The 26760-nt window shown below is 34.8% G+C and overlaps 1 protein-coding gene across 1 annotated transcript in view; it reads right to left on the bottom strand.

The window, feature by feature from the left end:
- The window catches only part of ZCWPW2 (zinc finger CW-type and PWWP domain containing 2), an 89116-nt gene that overhangs the window by 11078 nt on the left and 51278 nt on the right, over positions 1-26760 (bottom strand). Inside the window, exons 4-5 of the mRNA XM_044252604.1 lie at positions 23722-23768; positions 1385-1440 (exon numbers count right to left, since the gene is read on the bottom strand). Of these exons, the coding sequence (XP_044108539.1) occupies positions 1385-1440; positions 23722-23768 (103 nt within the window). The remainder of the gene's footprint in view (positions 1-1384; positions 1441-23721; positions 23769-26760) is intronic.

The following is a 26760-nucleotide window of genomic DNA, read 5'->3' as shown; positions in this document are numbered from 1 at the left end:
AGATTTAGTTTCAAAAGACCAATCATGTATACTTCAATGCCATTTTTGCATATTCATTGATCATTATAAATTATGAATATATTTCTTTATCTTGAGGTACTTTTCCTTGGTTGGTTTATACAGTAAGACAGCATGATACAGTGAAAAAACCAAAAGGAAATAATATTGATCTAAGCTCTCATCTGGTAAAAAGCACTAATGATCTACCAAGTACCTTATATAGGCTTTTTCATGTAATCTTCCCCTAAAAAACCTACTAAGGAATTGCTACTCTCATTTTATAAAGAAACTGAAACTCTGAGAAATTGAGAAATTTGACAATGTAGGAAATGGTTGAGCATGACACAGCTAAATTCTGTCACACTGCAAAATCCATGCTTTTCCCATGACACTGCATTGCTGACTTAAAGTCAGAAAACATTTGTTCAAATGCATTTTCTCTAACCATAAGATCTTGAGAAAGCCACATAGTTTTTCTAAGTCATAAGTTTTTCATCTTTTAAATAGAGATGATTATGATATACTTCGTATTTGATGGGGTTATTGTGAAGTATAACTAAGATAAGACAGGAAGGCCTTTTTAAAAATTTATTCACCCTCTGAAGAAGGACAAAGAATAAGAGAAGGACTATCATATCGGAGTCAGACTTTGTCGTTGAGCAGGACTCCTTTTAATACAGCACTGATTACCATTCTTCAAAAAAATATGTAAATAAACTGTGTGGTTGGCTCAATGATAAACACTAAAACTTGTCATCAGTGGCTTATCAGTTCATTATAAAGGCCCGTTTCTGGTTTGCACTATTTTTAAACCAAACACCTGCTTCTCATCTGCTTGCTCACATGATTTTAATCTTCACTAGTTCTGCTTCAACATATTTGTATAAACATAAAACTTTCTCCATACTCTAAAACTACTACTTATCACCTTTAATTCTTATTTCTTAATGATTTATTTTAATTACTAAGAAATAACTTAACTTATTTCTTAATAATTTATCTTAATTATTAAGAAATAATTAATTTCTTTTTTTTAAGATTTTATTTATTTATTTGACAGACGGAGATCACAAGCAGGCAGAGAGGCAGGCAGAGAGAGAGGAGGAAGCAGGCTCCCCGCTGAGCAGAGAGCCCGATGCGGGGCTCGATCCCAGGACCCTGAGATCATGACCTGAGCCGAAGGCAGCGGTTTAACCCACTGAGCCACCCAGGCACCCCAGAAATAATTAATTTCTTAATTCTCATCATCTCTAATTCTTCCAGAAAATTTTGGTGTTTCCCTAGAGAAAAAGAATCAAGAATCAGGGGGAAATGTCATAATAGTTAATCCAATGTATATATACATTTCAATTTTATCATAATACTTTTTGTAAAAAAAACATACCTTTTCCTTCTAAAATTGGGCTTCTTCTTTTCTGTTGTGTTTTTGGAAACTTGCAGCTACAAAATAACAAAAAGACAAGTTAGTTCAAATGGGACTAGATGAGTTCAGTAAGATAATGGGTTCTACAAGGACCAAGTAATTTAGTACAGAAGAAAAACTCTGGCCCACTGCTTTCAAACAGTTGACTTGGAACCCCAAGTCAACCACTTCATAGTCACTACAATTACACTGATCTGCTCAACTTTCAGGAATAGTAGACTAATCCAACATGAGTCCCCCTCTCCCACGGCCACTCCCCCTTCTCACTTCACAAACATATAATAACACCAGGTAAAACAATCTTTAAGCTTTAAAACATACATGACCTTTTTTTTTTTAAGATTTTATTTATTTATTTGACAGAGAGAGATCACAAGTAGACAGAGAGGCAGGCAGAGAGAGAGAGAGAAGGAAGCAGGCTCCCCACTGAGCAGAGAGCCTGATGCTGGACTCCATCCCAGGACCCTGAGATCATGACCCGAGCTGATGGCAGCGGCTCAACCCACTGAGCCACCCAGGCACCCCATACATGACCTTTAAAGGAGGAAAAAGAACTATACATATACCAGAAACATGAGGAGTGCAAATGTATACAGATAGGAAGTGACATGGTAAAAGCCTACAAAAAATGTATACCAGGTTAGCGCCAAAGGGGTTTGGGATTTTAATATCTAGGCAAAGACAAGATGTGGAGAAATTGGCACCTCCATACATTAATGGTGGGAACGTGAAATGGAGCCACTTTGGAATACAGTTTGACAGTTCTTCAAGATGTTAAACAGAAAATAACCTTATGATTCAGCAATTTTACTCCTAGGTATATACCCAAGAGAAATAAAAACATTATATCCATATAATAAATTGCATATAAATGTTCATAGCAGCATTATTCATAATAGCTGCAAAGTAGAAACAACACAATGTCCAACCTAATGGATAGATAATAGTCTATCCATACAATGGAATATTATTTAACCTTTAAAAACAACAAAGTGATATTAATACTAAAATCAATCTTGAAGCCATTATGGTAAGTGGAAAGTGAAAAAGTCAGACATAAAGACCACATGGTATGACACCACTTATCCAAAATGTCCATAAAAAGGCAAATCCATAGAGACAGAGATATATTAGTAGTTGTCAGGGATTAGTGGAAGATGGGAAATGGGCAGTGACTGCTAATGGGTATGAGGTTTCCTTTGGGATGATGAAGAAATGTTCTAAATTTACATAGTGGTATTGATTGCAAAACTGTGATTATACTAAAAACCACTAAACTGCAAACTTGAAATGAGTGAATAAATTACATCTCAATGAAGGTATAATTTTTTAAGACTTTGGTGACATGGAAAAATGGAAAGTAAGGAGATAGAATAGGATGTACCAATGATTAACAAAAGGAACCCAATGTAGCAGTATTACTGTTAGAAAAAAGCATAATCAGAGATTAAAAAAAAAAGGGTTATTATCTAATGCTAAAAGAAATGGCCTACCCAGAAAATAAAGCAGTCCTGACCTGTATATACCTAGAATCTCAGCCTTAAAATATATAAAACAGAAAAGAATTACAAGTAGAAACTAATAACCTATAGTTAAAATGAGATATTTTAATTTACTTCTCATACAAAGGTGATAAAGTAAAAAAAATTAGCAAAGAAACAGGAGCGTTCAACACCACAAATAATAAATTTAGTCTAATAAACACATATCAACCCTAGCACTAAATAATTAAGGAATACATAGCTTTCAAGCCTGAAACATTCACGAATTTGACCACCTACTAGGTCACAAAGGAAGCCTCAAAGTATTAAAGTAATCTATTTTACAGACCACAGTCACTGGCTAAAATGCAATAAAATAAGAACTAAAAACTCAAAAGATGGCTGAATAAATCTGTAATCAATTCATAGATGTAGAATAATTATATTCTCCTATGAACCTACCCATGATAAGAGTTATGATCTATGTCATTTAGATCAGAATTATTGTCTCACATTTTAGTTATTGGTATATGTGACTTATCTTCTCACTGGGTAATACATTTGTCTCCCTGCCAAACCTTGCATGCTATAGGTGCATGTAGAGTGTTGTGGAATAAATGAATGAATAAATGTCCAGAGAAAGATACAATAAAAAAATATATCACTAGGAAAAAAAAGTAGTGCCAGTGTTACTGTCCATTCAGTACCATCGTGGTTGTTAAGCATTTAACAAATTCATACAATTTGCCCTCATCTCCTAAGACAGAACCTCAATGCAACTGTCACCTCAATGTTTGTTAGCTTCTTTTATTTGTCTTTTTGCTTTAACCTGCTAAAGTGAGCAGTTTCTTAGCCAATTTTGTCTAAATCTTTCACAGTTACACTGATCTTAATTTTACTGATCCTGAATCAAGCATCCACAGTGCAAGGGTGGGAACAATATTTTTTTTTTACATATCAAATGTTCAGCAGCTAGTAGAGTGCCATTCACATTATATGCTCAAAAGCATTAACTATAATGAGATGAAGGTTGAATTTAATAACTCTCAAAGCATTATTAAACAGCTTAAATACCTTAATAACCATTCAAAAGAAGTTTGTATGAAACACTCAGGGAATTCATATTATGATGCTAAATCATGGGTTTTTTGTGTGTAGGGTTTTGTGTGTGTGTGTGTGTGTGTGTGTGTGTGATCTGCAACCACAAGGTAAATTCAAATATTTTCCAGCCTTGCCTTCTATATAAGGCAAAAAAGTATATGGAAATATTATTGTCTAACTCATTGCTCCACATCTCCAAAGACAATGTAGAGCTATTATTTCTATCTTGTTATTCACGATCAGCCTAAATTATGTGCGTATTTGAGTATAAAGTGAAAGAGCTGCTACAAGGAGAAATAAGATTAAAGTAACAAAGTACAAACTACTTTATAGGTATTAATAGGGGGAAATACTGTTAAATACCTACCATAAATCAGGAAGATTTTTGTTAGAGATAATAAATTCCTTTCTACTTTCTTAAATATTCCACAGCAGCCAAAAATGAACTAGTCAGTATTGCCAAATGCCCTGTACTTTCCAGCTCCAAGCCTTGATAAAATATGCTATGATGGAGAAGAGCATGGAATTTGGAATGACAGGATCATGATCTGAATTTAATCCCTGCTACTTACTAGCTGTATCACTTCTGGTAAATCACTGACCACTGGAATATCTAGCAAGAGTCTGGTATAAAGCAGACAGTAAGTATTTTCTGACTAAATGACCACTCTGGGTTTCAGGATCTTCTTTTATAAATACTGCTAAAAAAAATAACTACCTCAAAGCACTTGGGGATAAGGTGAAATTAAATAACATCCCAAAAGGTATCTAACAGTGCCCAACAGTTAGTCAATGTTCAGTCATTGTTCAACCTGTTACACTAGTCCACTGGGCTAGTGTCAGAGTTCTATCCTTTTTCCTTAGAGTATATAACATAACTTGGCACTTTGGTATGGTTGGACTTATAGGAGTCCATTAGTTTCCCAAGATTTCCCTAACAAAGTGACATAAACTTGTAAAGCATCAGAAACTTACTTATTTATAGTTCTGTAGGACAGAAGTCTGCCTCTTACGGACAGACTCTTAATGTTGCTTGTCATTGGATGAAGGCCCAACTAATCCAGGATGACCTCATACTAAATCCTTACCTTAATTACATCTGCAAAGATCCTTAATTCTAAATAAGGTCATATTTTGAAGTTCCTGGAGAATGTATTTTCTGGGGACTACTATTCAACCCACAAGTAGATACTATAATCTTTATCTATGTCATCCCTTCTACTTCTCTTCCTGTGTTGCAGCTGATTCTCCTATGTTGTTGAGCCTCATGTTATTCAGAGTAGTGCTGCTGTGTGCAGAATTAGCAACACCTGAGAGTTTGTTAGACATGCAAACTCTCATGCCCATCGTAGGCCTACTGAATCAGAAACTCAGGGAGTGGGGCTCAGAAATCCATATTTAAATAAGTTCTTCAGGTGACTTCTACCCCAACTAGACTTTTCTAGGCCTTAGTCTAGCCCACAACACATCGGTACAAATACAATGCTATATACTGTCATTGATTTTACAGAAACCAAAGCAAATATTAATTCTTTTCTTGCTAGATGTAGAGGCATCTACAAGAGGCATATGTAGAGAAAGAAAATGCCATTTATTGAAAAAAATATATTTATTTAATGATAATTAGGACTGCTGACTGGAATGGCAAATAGAATTGCCTTTAGTCACCAAAGACATATAATCTATAAGAATTGTGTTTACATCAGATTTATATAATCTTCATAAAGTGACTTGATGTTGCCCATTTCCTTAAGTCACTATTCATCTAAATGAAAATCATTTTATTTTTAAAAAGAAGAACTTTGTTGGCTGTGTTAAATCTGAGGGCATAAAATTTTGATTTAGCATTTTATGCTCAAAGAAGACATAAATATGTTTTGTAACCTTCCATTGAGAGTAATTGTCAGTCAATGATCACTAAAAAGCTGCCTATTTTGACATAATTTCCAAACGTGAATCTGTGCCTTGAATAATATATACAAACTCCTTGTCAAAAGTTATCATATAGAAGGAAAAGCCAATATTCTCATTTCTCTTTGGAAAAGCTGTTGGGAAAACCTGCTTGTAATAAGGATGATAACTAGTTTTATGCAGCATTGTAAATGATGGTTATTACTTAATCTGAATATCCGGAGAGTACAAATAATAAAGTTAAGTCTTTGGGCCTACATATGATTGTTTTCACTCTTCTTTGAAAAGGGGGAAAATTAAAATAATCATTTTCTAGCCCTATTTTAAACAAGATTTTAACAGAGAGAATACAAATCTAGTGCTTCTTACATATATGTCACTCAATTACCATATGCTCCAGTCTAGTCATTCTTAGTAGAGCTCAGTATTACTGTGAGATTTGGACAATATCAGAGATCAGTGCTGGCAATATGACTTATAAATATCTTGCTGTCCCCTGCACTACCTTTAGCCATGTGTAAGTTCTCACTAAAGTACTGTGGATTTCTCTGCTTTGAGAGGCTTAGCAGAGAAAACATTGGAGTCTGTATTCAAGCAGTGAGCTGAGACAGAGGAGAGTATTTTCCCTAAAAATAGAAGTTGACCACTAGACCACCTTAAGTAGAAGGCATGAAAGACTTTCTATTAACACCTCCCAATCCTTGCTGAAGATACAAGTAACAGCACACTTCAAGAAATTCTATGATTAGCTACATCACTGATAATTTCTAAAGTCTTGGATTTAATTTTTTAAAATGGTCTTTGACTATCTACACCAGGGATAAAACATAAAAACAGGAGTTGTTTTTTTTTTTTAAATAGGACAGGTTTCTCTCATATCTATAAAGAGATTAAGAATACTAAATGCTAATGGAAACAGGGTGTCCAGGGAGTATAAAACCTGTATGAAAAGGAGAATTTATGTCACAGTTGTTTATCTCATTGAATGGTACCAGCAAATTTGACTATTTGACCTCTATTTGGAGACTCTAAGATCCAAGTCTGTTGCAAACAATTCATGTTAGCACATAGTTTTTCCTAAAGTCACTGGTTATTTTAGCAAGAGAAGAACATAGGGTCTCTAAGGAAGACTTCCTGGAATAGATATACAGGTCTACCCCCGAGATATTATAGGTTCCGTTCCAGACCACTGCAACAGAGTGAATAATGCAATAAAGTCAGTCAAATTAATTTTTTGGTTTCCCAGTGCATATAAAAATTATGTTTAGACTATCCTGTAGTCTGTTAAGTGTGCAAAGCATTATGTCTATAAAAACAATGTACAAAGCTTAATTAAAAAATATTTCATCGCTAAAAAATATGCTAACCATCATTTGAGTTTTCAACAAGTCCTAGTCTTTTTCCTGATGGAGAGTATTGCCTCGATGTTGATGGCGGTTGACCAATCAGGGTAGTGATTCCTGAAGGCTGAGGTGGCTGTGGAAATTTCTTAAAATAAAGCAACAGTGAAGTTTGCTACATCAATTGACTCTTCCTTTCACAAACAATTTCTCTGTAGTGTGTGATGCTGTTTGAAGGCATTTTACCCATAATAATACTTTGAAAATTGGAGTCAATCCTTTCAAATCTTGTCACTGTTTTATCAACGAACTTTGTTATATTCGAAATCCTTTGTTGCCATTTCGACAATCTTCACAGCATCTGTACCAGGAGTAGATTCCATCTTAATAAACCACTTTCTTTGCTCATCCATAAGAAGCAACTCTTCATCAAGTTTTATCATAAGTTTGCTGCAATTCAGTTCCATCTTCTGGCTCTACTTCTAAGTCTAGTTTTCATGCTATTTCTACCATATCTGCAGTTACTTCCCCCACTTAAGTCCTAATATCTCAATGTCATCCATGAGGGCTGGAATCAATTTCTTCAAAATTCCTGTTAATATTTTGACCTCTTCCCATGACTTAAGGACATCTAGATGGTGAATCTTTTCCAGAAGGTTTTCAATTTACTTTGCCCAGATCCATCAGAGGAATCACTCTCTATGGCAACCACAGCCTTTCGAAATGTATTTCTTAAATAATAAGACTTGAAATTTGAAATTACAGCCCTTGATCCACGGGCTGCAGAGTGGACGTTGAATTAGCAGGTATGAAATCAACATTACTTTCATTGTATATCTCCATTGTAGCTCATGGGCAACTATGTGCACTGTCAATGAGCAGTAATATTTTGAAAGGAATCTCTCCCCCCGCCCTGAGCAGTAGGTCTCAACGGTGGGCTTAAAATATTCAGTAAAATGTGCTATAAGTAGAGATACTGTCATCCGGGCTTTGTTGTTCCATATATAGAGCACAGGCAGAATAGATAATTTAGCATAATTCTTGAGGGCCCAAGGATTTTTGACTGGTTAGTGAGCACTGGTTTCAACTTAAAGTCACAAGGTACATTAGCTTCTAACAAGAGTCTGCCTACCCTGTGAAGCTTTGAAGCCAGGCATTGAATTTTCCTTTCTACTACAAAAGTCCTAGATGACATCTTTTTCCAAAATAAAACTATTTCATCTACAGTGAAAAAGAGTTGTTTAATGGAGCCACATTCATAAATTATGTGAGCTAGATCTTCTGGATAACTTGCCGTGGCTTCTACATCAACACTTACTGCTTGACCTTAAACTTTTATAAAGACAGCTTCTTTCCTTCAACCCTACAAACCAATCTCTGCTATCTTCAAATTTTTCTTCTACAGCTCCCTCACCTCCCTCAGCCTTCACAGAATTGAAGACACATTTCTCCTCTATCCCTCAGGCTCCTCCCACTCCCACTGCCCATCTTATGAGAATGACGAGGAGATCAATCTGGCTAAAGTCAGATCCATGGGCTGAAAGTCAAAGCAAAGAAGGGGTTAAGCAAATACATAAATCCCAAAGTAACCCCCCCCAACATTTAAAGAGCAGGGGTGCCTGGCTGGCTCTGTTAGAAGACGATATGACTCTTGATCTTGGGTTATGAGTTCAAGCACCACACTGGGTGCAGACATTACTGCATTTAAAACTTTAAATAAATAAATAAATAAAATTTAAAGAGCAAATACAATAATCCACACCAGAAAACAGGTACTCTGAGTCAAGGGATCTTTGCTTGCTCTCATAAATGGTACATAAAAAGCTTTGGATATCCAAGATTAATCCATTTTGTCTAATCCATTTTGTATCTTACTGCTAATAGTTATCCTATAGAATTCCCATAGATTGTAATTCAAGATAAAAGAAGTAAACCTTGCAATCTAATTAAGCATCTTTAGTTACTGAGTTATTAAAGAGTACCATGTTAAAAGTTACTCCCCCAAGAGCCTCCAGCTGGCTCAGTCAGTGGAGCATGCAACTCTTGATCTCCAGGTTTTGAGTTCAAGTCCCAAGTTGGGTATAGAGATGACTTAAAAGCAGAATCTTAAAAACAACAACAACAACAACAACAAAAAACACTTCCCTGGAAATCTGTTTCACAACACTGCCTTGTGGTGGTGCAGTTTCCCAGTTACCCTCCATGTTCTGAGTACAAGTTAATTGAAATTAGTATGAAAATAACTTTCTAGGGGTGCCTGGGTGGCTCAGTGGGTTAAACTCATGCCTTCAGCTCAGGTCATGATCTCAGGGTCCTGGGATCAAGTCCCGCATCGGGCTCTCTGCTCAGCAGGGAGCCTGCTTCCCTCTCTCTCTCTCTGCCTGCCTCTCCGTCTACTTGTGATCTCTCTCTGTCAAATAAATAAATAAAATCTTTAAAAAAAAAATAACTTTCTATGTTAAGATTTCCACTGATGATTTAAAGTGATAAATGGATAATTTCTATATATATTAATATATTTTTCTATGTATTTTAAAAATTCAAATGCACAACAAAATAATGCAATTACATTTTAAAATTTAGATTTCGGGTGAAGAAAATATTATCTATTTTGATCAGGGATGGTAGTTACATGAGTGTATATACATTTAAGAAAAACTCACGAAATTCTACACTTAGTATCTTCCACAGTGTTTAAATTTTAACCTCAATTAAAAAGTTAAATTAAGAAAAAGTTAAGCCAAATGAAAGAAAACTATAGTAACTAACAGTATAGTAAATGGCAAAATGGTGATAAAATACCTGAATGATTCAAGTCTGGGGAACACTGGCCTATGGAAAGGTGAATGATGCCCACAGAGTAGAATCCAAAAGGAAACTAAATGAGTTTTGAATTCTGACTGTGACTCTTCCCAAGGGTTTCCTCTGCTTACTATTCTTTTCAGAGATTTCTCTCTGCCTGGGGCTAGAAGCCAGCAGAGGGATCTATTATAATATTTATCTTTGGGGAAGGATACATATAAAGCTAGTGAATCAAGTGAGTTGCAGTACATGAATTCCATATTAATAGCAAACTTATTAATTAACACAAATATCTAGACATCTAGTCATAAAATGTAGGCAACTTATTCTGCGACAGGGCTAATGAAAATTTCCTACTTATTATGAAGAATTTTTACAATGATTTTGGAGAAAAATATTTTTTCATAAAAAAATATAATAGCCTAATTTCCTCATACATAAATGTATAAATCAAGACAGTGATCATTAATTTTGTCTTTCAAAGTGTTACAAGTTAAACTCTTGGCACTAATAAAAGCAAAGTGTTAAGAAAAAAGATACTCATACATAGACATAATTTCTGTATATAAGCCAAAAAAATTAGAAAACATAATGACAAAGAGATCCTTTTCTAATTAGTAATACTATCTGAGATAGTCTTAATTAGAAATATGTAAAATTCTACATTAAAAAAACTACAGAGAAACAGGGAGAGAAGTTGTATTTCTACATGGGTGTATTTAACATTATAAATATATAATTTCTCCCTAAATTAACGCATAGATTTCCTACAATACCAATCATTATCTCAACACAATTTTTCTTGGGTGCTTCAACTGTGTAATTCTAAAGTTCATTTGTATGTAGTTAAATCTATTTAAATTGTGCCTTTATTGGGGTTTTCATGGGAAAGGCAAGGTTGGGTAGGGTGAACAGTTCAGGACAGGGTAGTTTCAGTAATTCTGGAGGACTCTGGCCTATAGGAATGGTCACCAGTTGTCTGTATTCAATTATGGGATGATTGAGGGCAATGGAAATATTGGCTTGGTATTTCAGAGTTTCCTAAGAAGTTAGTTGAGGAATAAGGGTTTAGAACTGGCTGATTTGCATATGAAAGATGTATCCTTTGTTACTGGTAAGGGGCAGTTCTTCCCCAGCCAGAAAGGTTTTTGAAAATGTCAAAACATGATAATATACAGAAAATACATACATACATTATACATATACACACACACAAACACACACACACACACATATGCAAAGACACAATACAATCTGAAAAAGTAAACAGATATGAACTATGAGAACAATTTTTAAAGATTATACTAATGAAGGATCACAAATATACATGTTAAAGAAAAGATAAACAATAACTAAAGCAATTTGAAATTTAAGACCCAATAGATGAACAGATAGAGAAGTAGGCATTCTGACATATTAAATGTCATATGTCACATAGTGAAGATGGCAAATATTATAAGGAAGATAAAAAAGAGTAAAGGGAAACATTACTTTTTAGTCAATAAATGGTATTGGAATAACTGGCAGTGTAGGAAAGAAAAATATCTTTTTCCTCTACCCTTCTAATTTCTCCAGGGGGGCCCCTGTAACAAAAAAAACAGACTAAGAAGAGCAAAAGCATATAGATTTAGGGGCGTATGGGTGGCTCAGTCAGTTGATTGTCCAACTCTTGATTTCAGTTCAGGTCATGCTCTCTGGGTCCTGGAATCAAGCCCCAACTCGGCTCCACACTTAGTGGGGTGATTGCTTGAGGGTTCTCTCGAATAAATAAATAAATTTTTAAAAAAGAACAAACAAAAACAAGCATACAGATTTATTTAAGTTTTTTTTTTTTTAAGATTTTATTTATTTATTTGACAGACAGAGATCACGAGTAGGCAGAGAGGCAGGCAGAGGGTGGGGTGGGGTGGGGAGAAGCAGGCTACTCACCGAGCAGAGAGCCTGATGTGGGACTTGATCCCAGGGCCCCGGGATCACGACCTGAGCCAAAGGCAGTGGCCCAACCCACTGAGCCACCCAGGCGCCCCTATTTATTTATTTATTAAAGATTTTATTTATTTATTTGACATACAGAGATCACAAATAGGCAGAGAGGCAGGCAGAAAGAGAGAGGAGGAAGCAGGCTCCCTGCTGAGCAGAGAGCCTGATGCGGGGCTCGATCCCAGGATCCCGGGATCATGACCTGAGCTGAAGGCAGAGGCTTTAACCCACTGAGCCACCCAGGCGCCCCTGGGCGCCCCTATTTAATGTAAGTTTTATGTGACATGGCAGCCTTCATTAAGGACATAAACATCCAAAGAAGCAGTTAATCCTGAGTTTTTAAGCTAGGTTTGAAGAGTAGAAGGTCATGGGAAAATGTGACAGGATATGAAAGCATAGGAGTTAAGTGTAGTAAACTGTGGAAATGGCAAGGCTTACTCCCTCAGATTCTTCTCAGGTTTCCCCTACCTTTAGAGATAAGAAACCTCCTTTCCTTCCATTGTAAGGATGATATCTTACATGAAGCTCTTATAACCTGTTCGAGAAAAAGAAAATTCTTCCTGCACCTGCCATTTCATAAAATCTTTCAGCTTGAAATATTCAATATACCAAGATGCCATCTTTGGGGTAGCATGTCCTGAACTCCATCTTAGCAAGTTGCATAAAATTTTTATACCCTATCCTCATATCTCATATAGAAATAAATCTATATTCCCATAATAGCTAACATTTGTGAAATGTTTTCTATGTTGTAAGCACTATGTTATGTGCTTTACACAACTTGTTAGAGCAATCTTTACACAAGTTGTCAGAGTCAGAGTCTTTGCAATACTTCCATTCTTCCCGCTTAACGGGAAATTGAGAGCTTACAAAGTAGCTAATTTCAGATCATACTGCTAGTAGGTGACAGAGCCAGGATTGTTACCTCAACAACTCAATAGTCTACCTCTAGATATTCTTCTTCTTACTCACTCCACTGCATTATTATCTATGAAGAAGCCTATGCTAAGTAAGAAATAAAAAAATCTCAGAAATGAAGATGTGACCACATACAAATATTTAACCTCCATACTTCCAGGAAAAAAAATAATAGAAAAACAAGCAATATGCTGGGAAAAGTATATACTGAAATGATGGTAAAAATTTATATTTTCATTACTAGCATATAAAGTATTCATATAAATTTGCAAGATAATATTAAGAACTCAGACACAGGCAATTTATTACAAGTCACAGAAATGCAAATTAAAACAACAAAGTATGATATACACTGGCAACAACATTTTTATGTGAGAACACCTGTCACTGACTGTGGCATTTGCATGCACTGCTGGTGAGAGTGAACAACCTGATGTATTCCTATCACTGTCCCAGGTATCCTCCTACTGGGAGCTGTCAGAAGGAAACCAAACATGTGGTGGGAAAGGAAGCAATATTCATGGAGATTTTCATCAAAGTGTGACCACGGGAATTAAAGAAAGATTAAATGAATCACGACATATTTTGTTTAATGAAAAGGCAGTCTTTCAAAGCATGTCACAAAAGCTCTAAAATCCTAAAAGAAGAAAAAAATTTTTTACTATATAAGTACAGCACAAAAGAATTATAAAAAAGGGAAACTGAGAAAATGTTTGCAGCATATTAAGTACTAACAATTGATAATTAAAGAGAACACCTACAATTTAATTTAAAAAAAATGAGAGAGAGAGAAGCCAGTCTATGGAAGAAACAGGCAAGGGTATAAATAGTCAGTTTTCAGAAGAAATACCATGCCCAATAAATTCATTAAAAAGTGCTCCAACACGGGACGCCTGGGTGGCTCAGTTGGTTGGACGACTGCCTTCGGCTCAGGGCGTGATCCTGGAGTCCCGGGATCGAGTCCCACATCAGGCTCCCAGCTCCATGGGGAGTCTGCTTCGCTCTCTGACCTTCTCCTCGCTCATGCTCTCTCTCACTGTCTCTCTCTCTCAAATAAATAAATAAAAAAATCTTTAAAAAAAAAAAAAAAAAAGTGCTCCAACAGGGCGCCTGGGTGGCTCAGTCAGTTAAATGTCTACCTTTGGCTCAGGTCATGATCCTGAGGTCTTGGGATGCAGCTGTGCATCGGGCTCCCTGCTTCTCCCCCTCCTGCTGCAGCCCCCATGCGTGCGTGCTCTCCCTCTTTCTCTCTCTCATATAAATAAATAAATAAATAAATAAAATTTAAAAAAAATGTGCTCAACCTCATTAAAGTAAAAAAAAAAAAGATAACAGCAAATGAAAACAATGTTCTTGTTATTTTATATCTCCTTTTAAATACTGGCAAATATGTAAAGATTTCTAAAACTGGCAAGAGAGTACTGGTAGGAGTACTCAGATATAACTGTTTTGAAGAGAATTTTACAATGCTTGACTGGAATTTTTAACTTTTATTTAGAAGTATTTTTAGATTCATAGGAAGTTACATATATAGCTCAAAAGAGTTCCCACATGGTCTTCACCCAGCCTCCCCCAATGTTAACATTACACAAAGTCATAGTACAATTATCAAAACAAGAAATTAACATTGCTGCAAAACCATTAACTGAATAAAGACCTAATTCAAATTTCATGAGTTTTCCCACTGAAGTCCTTTTTCTGTTTCAGGACCCAAAGTAGGATCTCACATTACATTTGGTTGTTACGCCTCCATAGTTTCCCTCCATATGTAACAATTTTTCAGTCTTTCCTTATATATAAACAAAATTTAAATACTCACATCATTTACCCCAGCCATTTCACTTACAGGAATTATTCTGTTGAATTTGTGCAAAAATGTACAAGGATGCTTATTTCCAGATTTTGAAATAGTAAAATGTTAGAGATGGGGCAACAAGAGGGGAGAAAATGACTTGAACTTTCCATTTTATACATTTTGTAACCTTTGGTATTTTCTCTCTCGGATGTATTACATAAATTTATAATGAAAATAAAAAAAACAATTTATAAAGAAAAAAGACTGGTAATGGCTAGAGTTGGCATGTTAAGGCAGTCTAGACATTCCTTACACTAGTAATGGGACTGTAATTGGTACCATAATGTTGGGGGATTTTTTGGATGGGAGATGTTTAGCAATTTGGCAAAATTGAAAATGTGCCTACTCTTTGACTCAGCAAGTTCTCGTCTAGCAATTTTTAGTGTAGAAATATTTACAGAAACATTTAAAGAGATTTGTATACAATGTTGCTGCATTTTATTTATAATTTTGCTAACCCAGAATCAATCTAAATATCCAGAAAATGTTCAATAAATGAAGAAGCCTCTATAAAAAGATATGCTACGCAAATGGGATAGATCTGGTATATCCGGTAGATCTCTGACTTTCTCATTCTTCTCAGATGTCCACAATATATTATTGAATGAAAAAAGTAAGGTTTAATTCATTACATTCATGTTAATAAAGCATATATATTTTATACATGTATATATTATATTTTGTTTTTCACATTTATTTGTACATATATTACATATATTTATACATGCATAAAGTATATAAAACTATTAACAGTGGCTTTTCTTTCAGAAGTGAAATTATAGGTGGGAAAGAATTTATATCTGCTCTTTTTTGTTTTCTCATAATGCTATTTCACTAATTAAAAAAAACCCAACTCTAAAAGTAATAAGAACTATAAGGCAACATGAAAAAGATTTGTGATATAATACATAAATGAACATTAACAGCACATTGCTCAATGATTAAAACTATGCAAATAAACATGCATATAGAAACAACTGTAAACAAATGCAAAAATTAATTTAAAATTTTTAATCGTACGGATGGGTTTTAGATGATTTAAAAAAGTTCTGTCCTCCAAATATAATGTTATTATATTACTCTGAAAAAATTAAATCATGATTAAAATGTGGGAGTTAGGGGCGCCTGGTTGGCTCAGTGGGTTAAAAAGCCTCTGCCTTTGGCTCAGGTCGTGATCCCAGGGTCTGGGATTGAGCCCTGCTTGGGCTCTCTGCTCAGCAGGAAGCCTGCTTCCTCCTCTCTCTCCGCCTGCCTCTCTGCCTACCTGTGATCTCTGTCAAATAAATAAATAAAATCTTTTTTAAAAAATGTGGGAGCTAATTTTAAAAAGAAATTTTGACATAATCTAACCTAATAGAACTATGATGCTATTGTAAATCTGAAACTTTTAAATATTCTTAAATCCTTCCTATTTCTTATAAATTAGAGAAGTACTAGGCATTTATTAAACAAGCACCTACTAAAATACAGTAAACCCAAACCTATTATAATTGTTTTTTATGTTACCTTTATAACACTCACACAAGGTAAATATTATTTGGTTTCTAAAACAAAGAAGGTCACACATCTAAGTAGCAGAACTAGCTACAGAAGTCAGATCTGGTTCATTCATAAGTTTCTATTCTGTCCACCATGACATGCTGTTTACTGAATACTTGGTTTTATATTTAAACATCTTTCAGAATCTGTAAAAGGTAACAGCCTCCACCCATTACCTGATACACTACTATTTTTATTCTTTCATTTCATTCTTTCTAGGGCCAACTGACCCAGATTATTTACTCTGGTCTGCACAAGTCCTTTGACATTCTGAAACTACTTACCGAGCTGTTATAAATATTTCATGGAATATTAGAGCAGAAAGGGACTTAGAGACAATCTAGATCTTCCCCTTCTTTTTTTTCAAGTGGGACTCAGAGATGAGCTTACTCTAATTCTCTTTCATTCAGACTGCTCCACTGGGCAGAGTGGTGGTCAGGTGAAAAGGTGTGTGCACCTAATACTCCTCACCTCAGTCTTAACAGGTAGCCACATAACAGCTGAACAGCTCAAAGGGGCCTATGGGAATGGCAGCACCCTTAGATATAGCTCTCATACTTGACCCAAGAAGCACTATTCCCAGTTGGCACTTAGCGATGGGTTTCAAGGTGGCAGTATTCTCACATCTTGGTTCAAAGAGGTGGCAGCAACCACCAGTGCAACCCAGCACAGGCCAACACAGAACTTGGGACAACTTATTCCTCAAGGACCTTTCACAATTCAAGGGAGGCAGGTGACACGGTGGTTAGTTTTGACCTTTCAAACCCATTTGGGGAATTTATCCTACAAAAATAATGGCGTCAGTATTTAAAGATATATGTACAAGGAGGTTTATGAGAGCACTACATGCAGCAGTATCAAACCATACCCATGACTTGAAAACTCCCACTCACTCATCACTATAGGGCTGACTGACTAACCGTGATAGATCTGCTAATGTAGGCTCTGAAGAAGATTAAAAACAGATCTGTATCTGTTAGCCTAAGTGTTAAATCTACAAAATAACATATAATCAGATCTCATTGTTGTAAAAATAAGACAATCACAAAGTACTTTTACATGTACGTATACACATTTGTTTATATAAATACAAATGAATAAAATAGACTGTTAGGATTTGCAACCCAGGATAAGGAGCTATACAGCCAATTAACTTACTTTTTTATCATTCACCTCTGTATTAAATTTTCGACAGTGGTGAATAGCCCTATTCCTGTTTTCTTCATTCATGAACAAGAGACAACACTGACTCTTTCTTTTTTTTTTTTTAAAGATTTTATTTATTTATTTGACAGAGAGAGAGATCACAAGCAGGCAGAGAGGCAGGCAGAGAGAGGGGGAAAGCAGGCTCCCTGCTGAGCAGAGAGCCCAATGTGGGGCTCAATCCCAGGACCTGAGATCATGGCCTGAGCGAAAGGCAGAGGCATTTTTTTCACTGAGCCACCCAGGTGCCCCAACTATTATGAATCTCTTTCATAATAGTTGTTGAATCAAATGAAGTAACACTTGTATACACCTGGCCTTAGAAGGTACTTAATACATATTATTATTCTTGCCTTTTGGTTTCACACCAACAGCTTCTTCTTGTCCACATATTGAGCTTTATATTAAACAGTTCTATCTTTAAAAAATACTATCTTCGGGGCACCTGGGTGGCTCGGTGGATTAAAGCCTCTGCCTTCGGCTCTTGAATAATCTTGAATAAGAACTAAGGAAAACTAATTTTAAATAAAACTACCTAAGGAGCACTGTGTGGCTATGATGATTTCCTTGATTTCTCTAACTATAAATTTTCTCCTTTGTCAGGTGATGATGATATTGTCTTCTATACCTTCTTCCCAAGGGTCTGAAGTGAAAGAATATTTGCGGAAATGTTTTATAATCTGAAAGTACTATATTGATGAAGAATTGTACTCTAAGATTTTATTTATTTATTTATTTGAGAGAGAGAGAGAGAGAGAGAGAGAGAGAGCAGGAACTGGGAGGAGAGGGTTCAGAAGCAGGCTCTATGACCTGAAATGAAGGCAGGCACTTAACCGATGGAGCCAGCCATGTGCCATGTGCCTGGAAGAATTGTTTTAAAACTAGAATTGTGTCTGTTCATAAGATGAAGTTTCCAGTTATTTAAGAGTCAAATATACAAAGTGATTTGGATACTTAAAAAGACACTAAAAAATGATTTGGTATTTCGAAGATAGTAAAGGGATTTAAAAACCTAAGAAATGTTAAAAGAAGCTGTGGTATTATGGACTATCAGAACTGGAATTTTACCCTGGCTCAGCCTCTCCTGTTAGTCACTTAATACCTCTGGGAGCAGTTTCTTTGTAAGAATAATTATGGTAATACCTATTTCCCACTAGTATTGTGAGGGTCAAATAAGGCGGTAATACCTATTTCCCACTAGTATTGTGAGGGTCAAATAAGGCAATCTACGAGCTTCTCAGCTCTATCAGACCTAACCAATCCCTTTTATAAGAAATATTTTGAAACACACCATTCTCTATTCTTAAATGAAAGTCACAGACCACTAACTATAACCCCAGTATCTAAACTGGTCCAGTTAGAAGCTGCAGTCCCCTCCTTCCCTTTGGCACTGGGTGTAGACATATTACTAAGTTTTGCCAATGCAATGTCAGAGAAATGACATGCACAGCTTCAAGTTCATGTTTCTTGTTCAACTAATTGTTTGTACTCCTTACCTCTTTTCATGGGCCAGAATGTGGATGTGATAGTGCACTCAACTTTTGACCATATAGATTAGGACCACACCCTGGGGATTCACATAACAATAAAACAGAAAAAACTTGGGAGTCTAAATGATTTTGTGGGGCAAAGCCTCCTCCTACCCTGGATCATTGGCTCACCTTTGGTCAGGTATAGAATAAAGTGATAGATAAACTATCTTATATGACTCCCTGTAATTTGGAGTCTCCTTGTTACAGTAATTGTAGCCTGTAACATAATTAATATATCTGACTACATGAGTAATTTCAAAATACTATAACTATAACTATACTATAAAAGAGAAATAAAATATATTTATCATAAAATAAAAATGCATTTCTATATGTGTATGCTTGAGAACAACTAATTTGAAGACATAATCAGTGAGATAAATGCCAGTCATCCCTATCATGAATATATAAGTTTGGATAAAGTCAATCTGTACAGGATCTATAGAAAAATGTACCAACAGGAAGTAGTGGTGGACATAAGAACAGAAACTACTTTTTTTGTTTTTACTTATAACTTTATGTAGACATACTTCATTCCTTTTTTTTTTAAAAAAGATTTCATTTATTTGAGAGAGAGCGAGTGAGACAGAGCATGAGTGGGGGAGGGGGCAGAGAGAGAGGGAAAAGCAGACTCCCTGTTTAAGCAAGGAGCCCAATGCAGTGATCCACCCCAGGACCCAGGGATCATGACCTGAGCTAAAGGCAGACACTTAACTAACTGAGCCTCCCAGATTCATTTTTATATAATTCTTTTTAATTTAAATATCTGAGTTCTCTTCTAGACTGTAGGAGAGTATATGCATTTCTTTTTTTTAAATTTATTTATATTTTAGGTATTTAACATACAGTGCAATATTGGTTTCAGAAGTAGAATTCAGTGATTCCTCACTTACATATAACCCCCAGTGCTCATCATAACAGGTGTTCTCCTAACACCCTTCACCCACCTCCCTCCATCAACCTTTAGTTTGTTCTCTATCATTAAGAGTCTTCTATTGCTTGATTCCTTCTTTCCTTTTTTTCTTTTCCCCTTCCCATATGTTTCTCTGTTTTCTTAAATTCCACATATGAGTGAGATCATATAGTATTTGTCTCTGATTTACTTATCTCACTTAGCATAATATACTCTGGCTCCATTCATGTCATTGTAAATGGCAAGATTTCATTATTTTTGATGCCCGAGTAATATTCCTGTGTGTATGTATGTGTGTGTGTGTGTGTGTGTGTGTGTGCATGCCACATCTTCTTTATTCATTCATCAGCTAATGGACATTTGGGCTCCTCCATAGTTTGGCTATTGTTGATAATGCTGCCATAAATATTAGGGTGCATGTATTTTTGTATCCTTTGGGTAAATACCTAGTAGTGCAATTGCTGGATGGTAGGGTAGTTCTATTTTTAACATTTTGAGGAACCTCCATACTGTTCTCCAAAGTGGCTCTACCAACTTGTATTCCCAACAATAGAAGAAATAACAGGTGTTGGCAAAGGTGTGAAACTACTTTTAAGCTAAGTAGTAACAGATAGGACATTTTATATCATGGAAGAAAAGAAACAAATCTTAAAGAGAGACAATATTCTAAAATAAATTATAGATTGCCCAAGCATAGAAAATGGGAAGTATTATATTCTCCCAAATGAGTTTGGGAAAATAATTCCCTATATTATTTGACATGAGATGACCTAGTAACAAAATATCACAGAAATCCCACAACACATCAGGGCCACATTCAGTCTCTAGTACGTGAAAATAACTTCGCCGTAACTTTTAATATATGAGGAAGAATGTCTCTTTTTTAAGATTTCATTTATTTATTTAGAGAGACAGAGAAAGAGAGTGAAAGCAAGAAGAGGGGCAGACGGAGAGAGAGAATCTCAAGCAGACTCTGTGTTGAGTGTGGAGGCTGATGGGGGGGGGGGCTACCTCACCACCCTGAGATCATGACCTGAGCTGAAATCAAGAATTGGACACTCAATTGACTGAGCCACCTAGGTGCCCCAAGGAAGACTGTCTTGATAATAAATTAGAAAAAGAAGCAATTAATATCTATATTATACTTATGTAATGAAGAATTTTAAGGTAGACTTTGGGGACATATCAGAGTAAGATTGGAAAACAATAGAAAGTAATTTTCTAAAAGTAATTTCCATATGCAATACCTATAGCAGATTTCTTAGTATTAATTCTAAAGTGTTAACACATATATAAAGGGTAGCAATACTATGAAATATTTCTATATGTTTATTTTTTGAAATTCAAAGAGAACAATACATTTCATTTATCTGTCAATTCAGTAATATTTGATTTTAAGACTGTTAAAAGGCATCTCAAATTTCCTGTTTCCAATTTTTAAATGTTTTCCATGGTACCTCAGTAACTGCACTTCTACTCTTTATGGTTAAATATGTAGCTAAATATGTTACAATATGTTGAGTAGAAGATAGGTAAATTCTTCAGTAATTTCAAGAACAATGTGTTTATTCCATTTTGGCTTCCTGCTCTATAATAAGCCTTCTAAAGTCCTTGGCTTTTTGTCTAACATGTTATATTTCAGTATTACTTTGTATTAAATCACTATACAATTATGGTTGACCCTTGAACAACACAGGTTTGAACTTCACAGGTCTCCTTATGCATAGATTTTTTACAATACAGTATTGTATATGCATATTCTCTTCCTTATGATTTTAACATTTCCTTTCCTTTAGCTTACTTTATTGTAAGAATACAGTACATAATACATATAACATACAAAATATGTTAATTGATTGTTTATGTTTTTATTATGCTTTCAGTTGACAACATGTTATTAGTAGTTAAATTTAAGGGAGCCAAATGTTATACATGGGTTTTGGACTGCAGCAGTAAGTGCTCCAATCCCGTTTTGTTCAAGGGTCAACTGTATATTTGTAGTCTGTTGAGTCTAGCAGCACATTCAAAAGTCATGCCAAATGCTGAAGAGTTTTCGTTATTTAGTTTTGTTCCATGCATTGCAAGATAGCTAGTTTCCTTAGCTTTGCCCAACAAAAAGCCCTCTATTCTTCCAAACTATTGTAGCTCAAGACACTTGTACAAATTCCCAACACACTCCAAGACACATAGGGCAGTGTCTCTCAAATAATATTTAAAGGACCAGTTTTGCCCCGAGTATGCCCCAGATCTATACTTCTATACAATTAAAAATAAGTTACTAGGAAAAAAATGAAATAGAAAATAAATATAAAATATAAGTTCTATTTTATCATTATATTCAACAGACAAAAGTGACTCTGTCAAATTGCTATACAACTTTCTAAATGGTTCCTGTCATATTTTGCTCTTGTCTCATTGCAGACCAATAACAAATAATAAATAATTCACAGGCTACTTCACACTTTAAATGGCACTGTCCTAGAGACAGTAGTACCATGTTCATTGAGAATCACTGGCAAAAATAAAGCAATATATAGAAATGTTAGTCATTATTACCTGTATCATTTTTGATTCTAAATATCCTTTAGCAGAGACTAAAATAAACAATTCCACCCACATTAATAATCCTGCACTCTCTCACATGTTCCTGTCTAAATGGTCAGACATAGACACAAGTACTATTTCCTTTCTTTGAAAAAGGCAACCTTGTCTTCTATGATACAGGTGCAACATTATTTAGCTGGTGAAAAATACAGACTACTTTTACAAGTCAAAAAGCAAAAGTGTAAAACAAAATCAGATTTTAAAAGGACTCATGATAAAAATAAATAATACAAAAATGAAAGGACTCATAATATATACATACTCAGAGTACAAAAATGATGCTTACCTCATTGCCTGTTCATCTATAGGTCTGTGACCAACGTTTTTTTCTCTTCTGTCAGGTTACACTCAACCTTCCCTGGGTCTGCCCTGCACCAACCCCACCATTCAATTCAGGAAAAACTAGAGGGATAAGCTTTCCTTTTAATCACAATTCTTTTTCTTATGACATCAATATATTATTTGTCTAAAAGAATTTAATTTAACTATTGGGCCTTTCTCTTTTTAAGTAGTGTACTATTAAGAATACTGTCGCTTGAGGAGAATGTTCTTCCTATTCCAATCATAGTTTTGAAAATAAGTAGTTAAACATCTCCCTGCATACAATGTACAGAATGATGTGTTAAATTTTAAAAATTCTTTTAAAGTGCTATTGACTTTACAAATTTTATTTAAAAGATGTTAGGTTTAGATTGATATAAATGGCTGATATTATTCTCAACTTCAAGGTAAAGTTCATATTAAACTGTGGATTTTAATTATTTAAATTTTCCATGAGATTGCACACATTTCAATAATATGGTACACAAAAAATATTTTAGTATATGAGAGTATGTATGTGAAATACAATGTAAATAAAAGCAATTGCTAACTTGTTAACTTTAAATTTTTCATCGTTCTAATTTCTGATAATTCTGTAACAGTGAAAAAAGTAATCATAAATATTAAATTTCTAGTGTCAACCTAAAAAAGGAAACATATACTCAACCAATTCTAGAAGAAAAAAACTCATTATATGTCATTTTGCTTTTAAATATTAATTCAATTTTCTTTTAAAAATAACTTTAATCAAATGGAATTTGAAGTCTGCATATTTTATATAATGAAACATGATCTTACCCTTTTCTTGGCTACCACAGCAACTTTGCCATCTGCTTTGGATTTATCTGTAAGATAATAAAGTATGGCTGTTTCAAAAAAAATGCCTACACTCCTATTTGAGTAAGTGCAACATTATAAAATCAGAATTTTCTACCTTCTCATACTGTAATATGTGTTTTTTAATGGTTCTTTTGATCAAAATGCTAACAAACTCAACTTTCCAGAGTTAAGTAGAACAAAATAATCCAAAAGTAATAGCATTATGGATTCATATACTTACTTGACAAATCTCCTCCCTTAAGTCTAATTGGTTGGACGTTCTCGAGTTAGCCATCTAGTGTATCCTATTTTAGGTTTTGGTCAGCTTATGTACTCTGAAGTATATAAGATCTGGAATGAAATCCCAGTGACCTCTACTTGAACATTTTCTTGATGCCAGACATGGGATAAAGACTTTACATAGACAGTATCTTATTTAAACTTCATTGATAATCTTGCAAAGCATGTAGTCCATCCCCATTTCACAGCAGAGAAAGTTGAGGCTAAGTACCATGCCTGAGGCCATATAGTGGGGCCAGATCCATCTGTAGGCAAGTCTCTAATCGTCATGTCTGCTGCCTCCATGTGGGACCCATAAGCAACACAACAAAAAAGAGGACTAGAACCAAATAGAATATAGAAAATTATTTTAAGATATTATTTTGATGTATGCAAAATAGTATGTGAATTAATAAAAATTATTGGCAATAATAATTAATAATTGGATTTTTATAGGTTCAATGTAGAATTCCAACTAAATTAATTATACATAAATATTTACTCATACATTTGTTTTATTAACCTTAATATTATGGTAATGAAAAACAATTAGAGCTATGGACATTAGTATTACGGTTTTAGGGTTACATTTAATGTTAAAGAAAAACACATAGAAATTAAATTTATTAATATAGGACTATAATTCACAATGAACATGTAAAACTAATAAATAGAATAAATATCCATGAATATAAGAGTAAATAAATGCTTCCTATCTAAAAGCAAATATTGCAGTAAGAAACAAACTATTGGCATAAAACAGAGAAATTCAGAGAAGCAGGTTGCTACATTTATACCTATAATTAGCTGGCCACATGTAAACTGTCCTCTTTCCTATGTTTGGCTGCATGCTTAGAATAATCCCTTCTGGAATACCCTTTTTCTCCCCACTTATGAATGCACAAGACCATCCACCATCATAGAGAATTCCTCCACCTAAGAGAAATAATCACCTCTGTTGCAAAACCACAGTCATCCCAGGACACAGGACTTTCTTCCCTGTATTATGGTTACTTCTGTACATGTCTAAGCACTATGTAAGACTAGAATGTACCTTAAAGGCAAGGACCACATTTTATAGGCAGTAGGTGCTCAATATTTTTTTTATAATTAACAAATGCACATGTATTTTATTCAAAATCTTATATGGGTCTGATATATGCATTTTCCCTGAACAAATGAATATTATTTATTAGTTAAAATACATATGTTTAGATGGTGTAAGTTACTATACTAGACAGTGTAAGATATAAAACACTGTATATGTTCTCAGACCTTTAGTTCCTTTATTGATAAACCAGAAGTAATAATTTATTATCTTACAGGTATATTGTGAGACTCAAATAATAGAACTTATATAAATATAAGTTTTATACCTAAAACAATGGTAGATAATAGATTATCCACAATCTTCTCTTTTAGCTAATAAAGACATTCTGGGGTTTGCACATGTGCATGTGTGTGTATATGTGTATGTGAGTGAGAGAGAAAGAGGGATCTAACTTTTGAAATACTAGCGAAAATAGTTTAGTGATGATACATTTTACCACTGTATCATCTTAAGTGATTCTATCATTCTCCCATTTAAATAATTTGTTTTAGGGGCACCTCGGTGGCTCAGTGGGTTAAGTCTCTGCCTTTGGCCTGGGTAATGATCTCAGGGTCCTGCTCAGCAGGGAGTCTGCTTCCACTTCTCTCTCTCTGCCGGCCTCTCTGCCTACTTGTGATCTCTGTCCGTCAAATAAATAAATAAAATCTTTAAAAAAATAATAATTTGTTTTAGTCTTTTTAGCATAGCTGGAAATAAATTAATGAATAATGATAAAAGAGCAAAGATTATTGAAATTCCATAATTTGTTTCAAATTTATAAAAGGGCCCTGATGATAATTAAAAGAGAATAAACTGTCGTATCTAAAATTTTTTTCTCCTTTCTCTTTTGAAGATCGCTAATGACAAAAGTCATGATGAAATATCAACTTGTACATGTAGTTAAAACTGCACAAAAAGGAAACTCAAAAACTAAAATTGGGTCCAATGGACCCTGATCATATACTGAGAGTTAACAAAAAAAAAATTATCAATTTCCTATTATCTTTCCTCAACATATATGCCATTCTTATGTAAAATTTCCAGCAGGGAGACAATTGCAAACAGAAACACCCAAACTGCTGTTCCAGGAACTTTTTGTTCTGTTTTGTTTTGTTTTAAGATTTAAAAAATTTATTTGTCAGAGAGAGAGAGAGCACAAGTAGGGGAGCGGCAAGCAGAAAGAGGAGAAAGAAGGCTTCCCACTGAGCAAGGAACCTATGCGGGACTCGATTCCAGGATGCTGGGATCATGACCTGAGCTGAAGGCAGACACTTAACCGACTGAGTCACCCAGGCGTCCCAAAGCCGCCTTTTTCTTTTCTTTTTTTTTTTTAAGATTTTTTTTTAGGAACTTTTTATGTTGAAAGGTTACACAATCATCTCCCTGTGCAACACAGAAGTGTTTTGGGAAGTATCAACAACCACTCTGATTTTCAAAGGGATTTGCCAAAGGGAGAAAGTCTGGTATAATGCTGAGAAACATTACAATCATTAGCATTTTTTCTATTAATAACAGTAAGTCCATGTTCAACTTCAGCAACATTAAACACTTTCTAAGAGCCAAATTTTCCCTAGTGAGAAAGGTTTAATTTCCTCCCTTCAGAAATCTCTGCATGTAGAGACCCTCACACAGAGTGAAAAGCAGTTAAC

The sequence above is a fragment of the Neovison vison genome, chromosome 6 (assembly GCF_020171115.1).
Source record: "Neovison vison isolate M4711 chromosome 6, ASM_NN_V1, whole genome shotgun sequence".
NCBI classification, from domain to species: domain Eukaryota; kingdom Metazoa; phylum Chordata; class Mammalia; order Carnivora; family Mustelidae; genus Neogale; species Neogale vison.
This window is presented reverse-complemented; position numbering and strand designations above follow the sequence as displayed.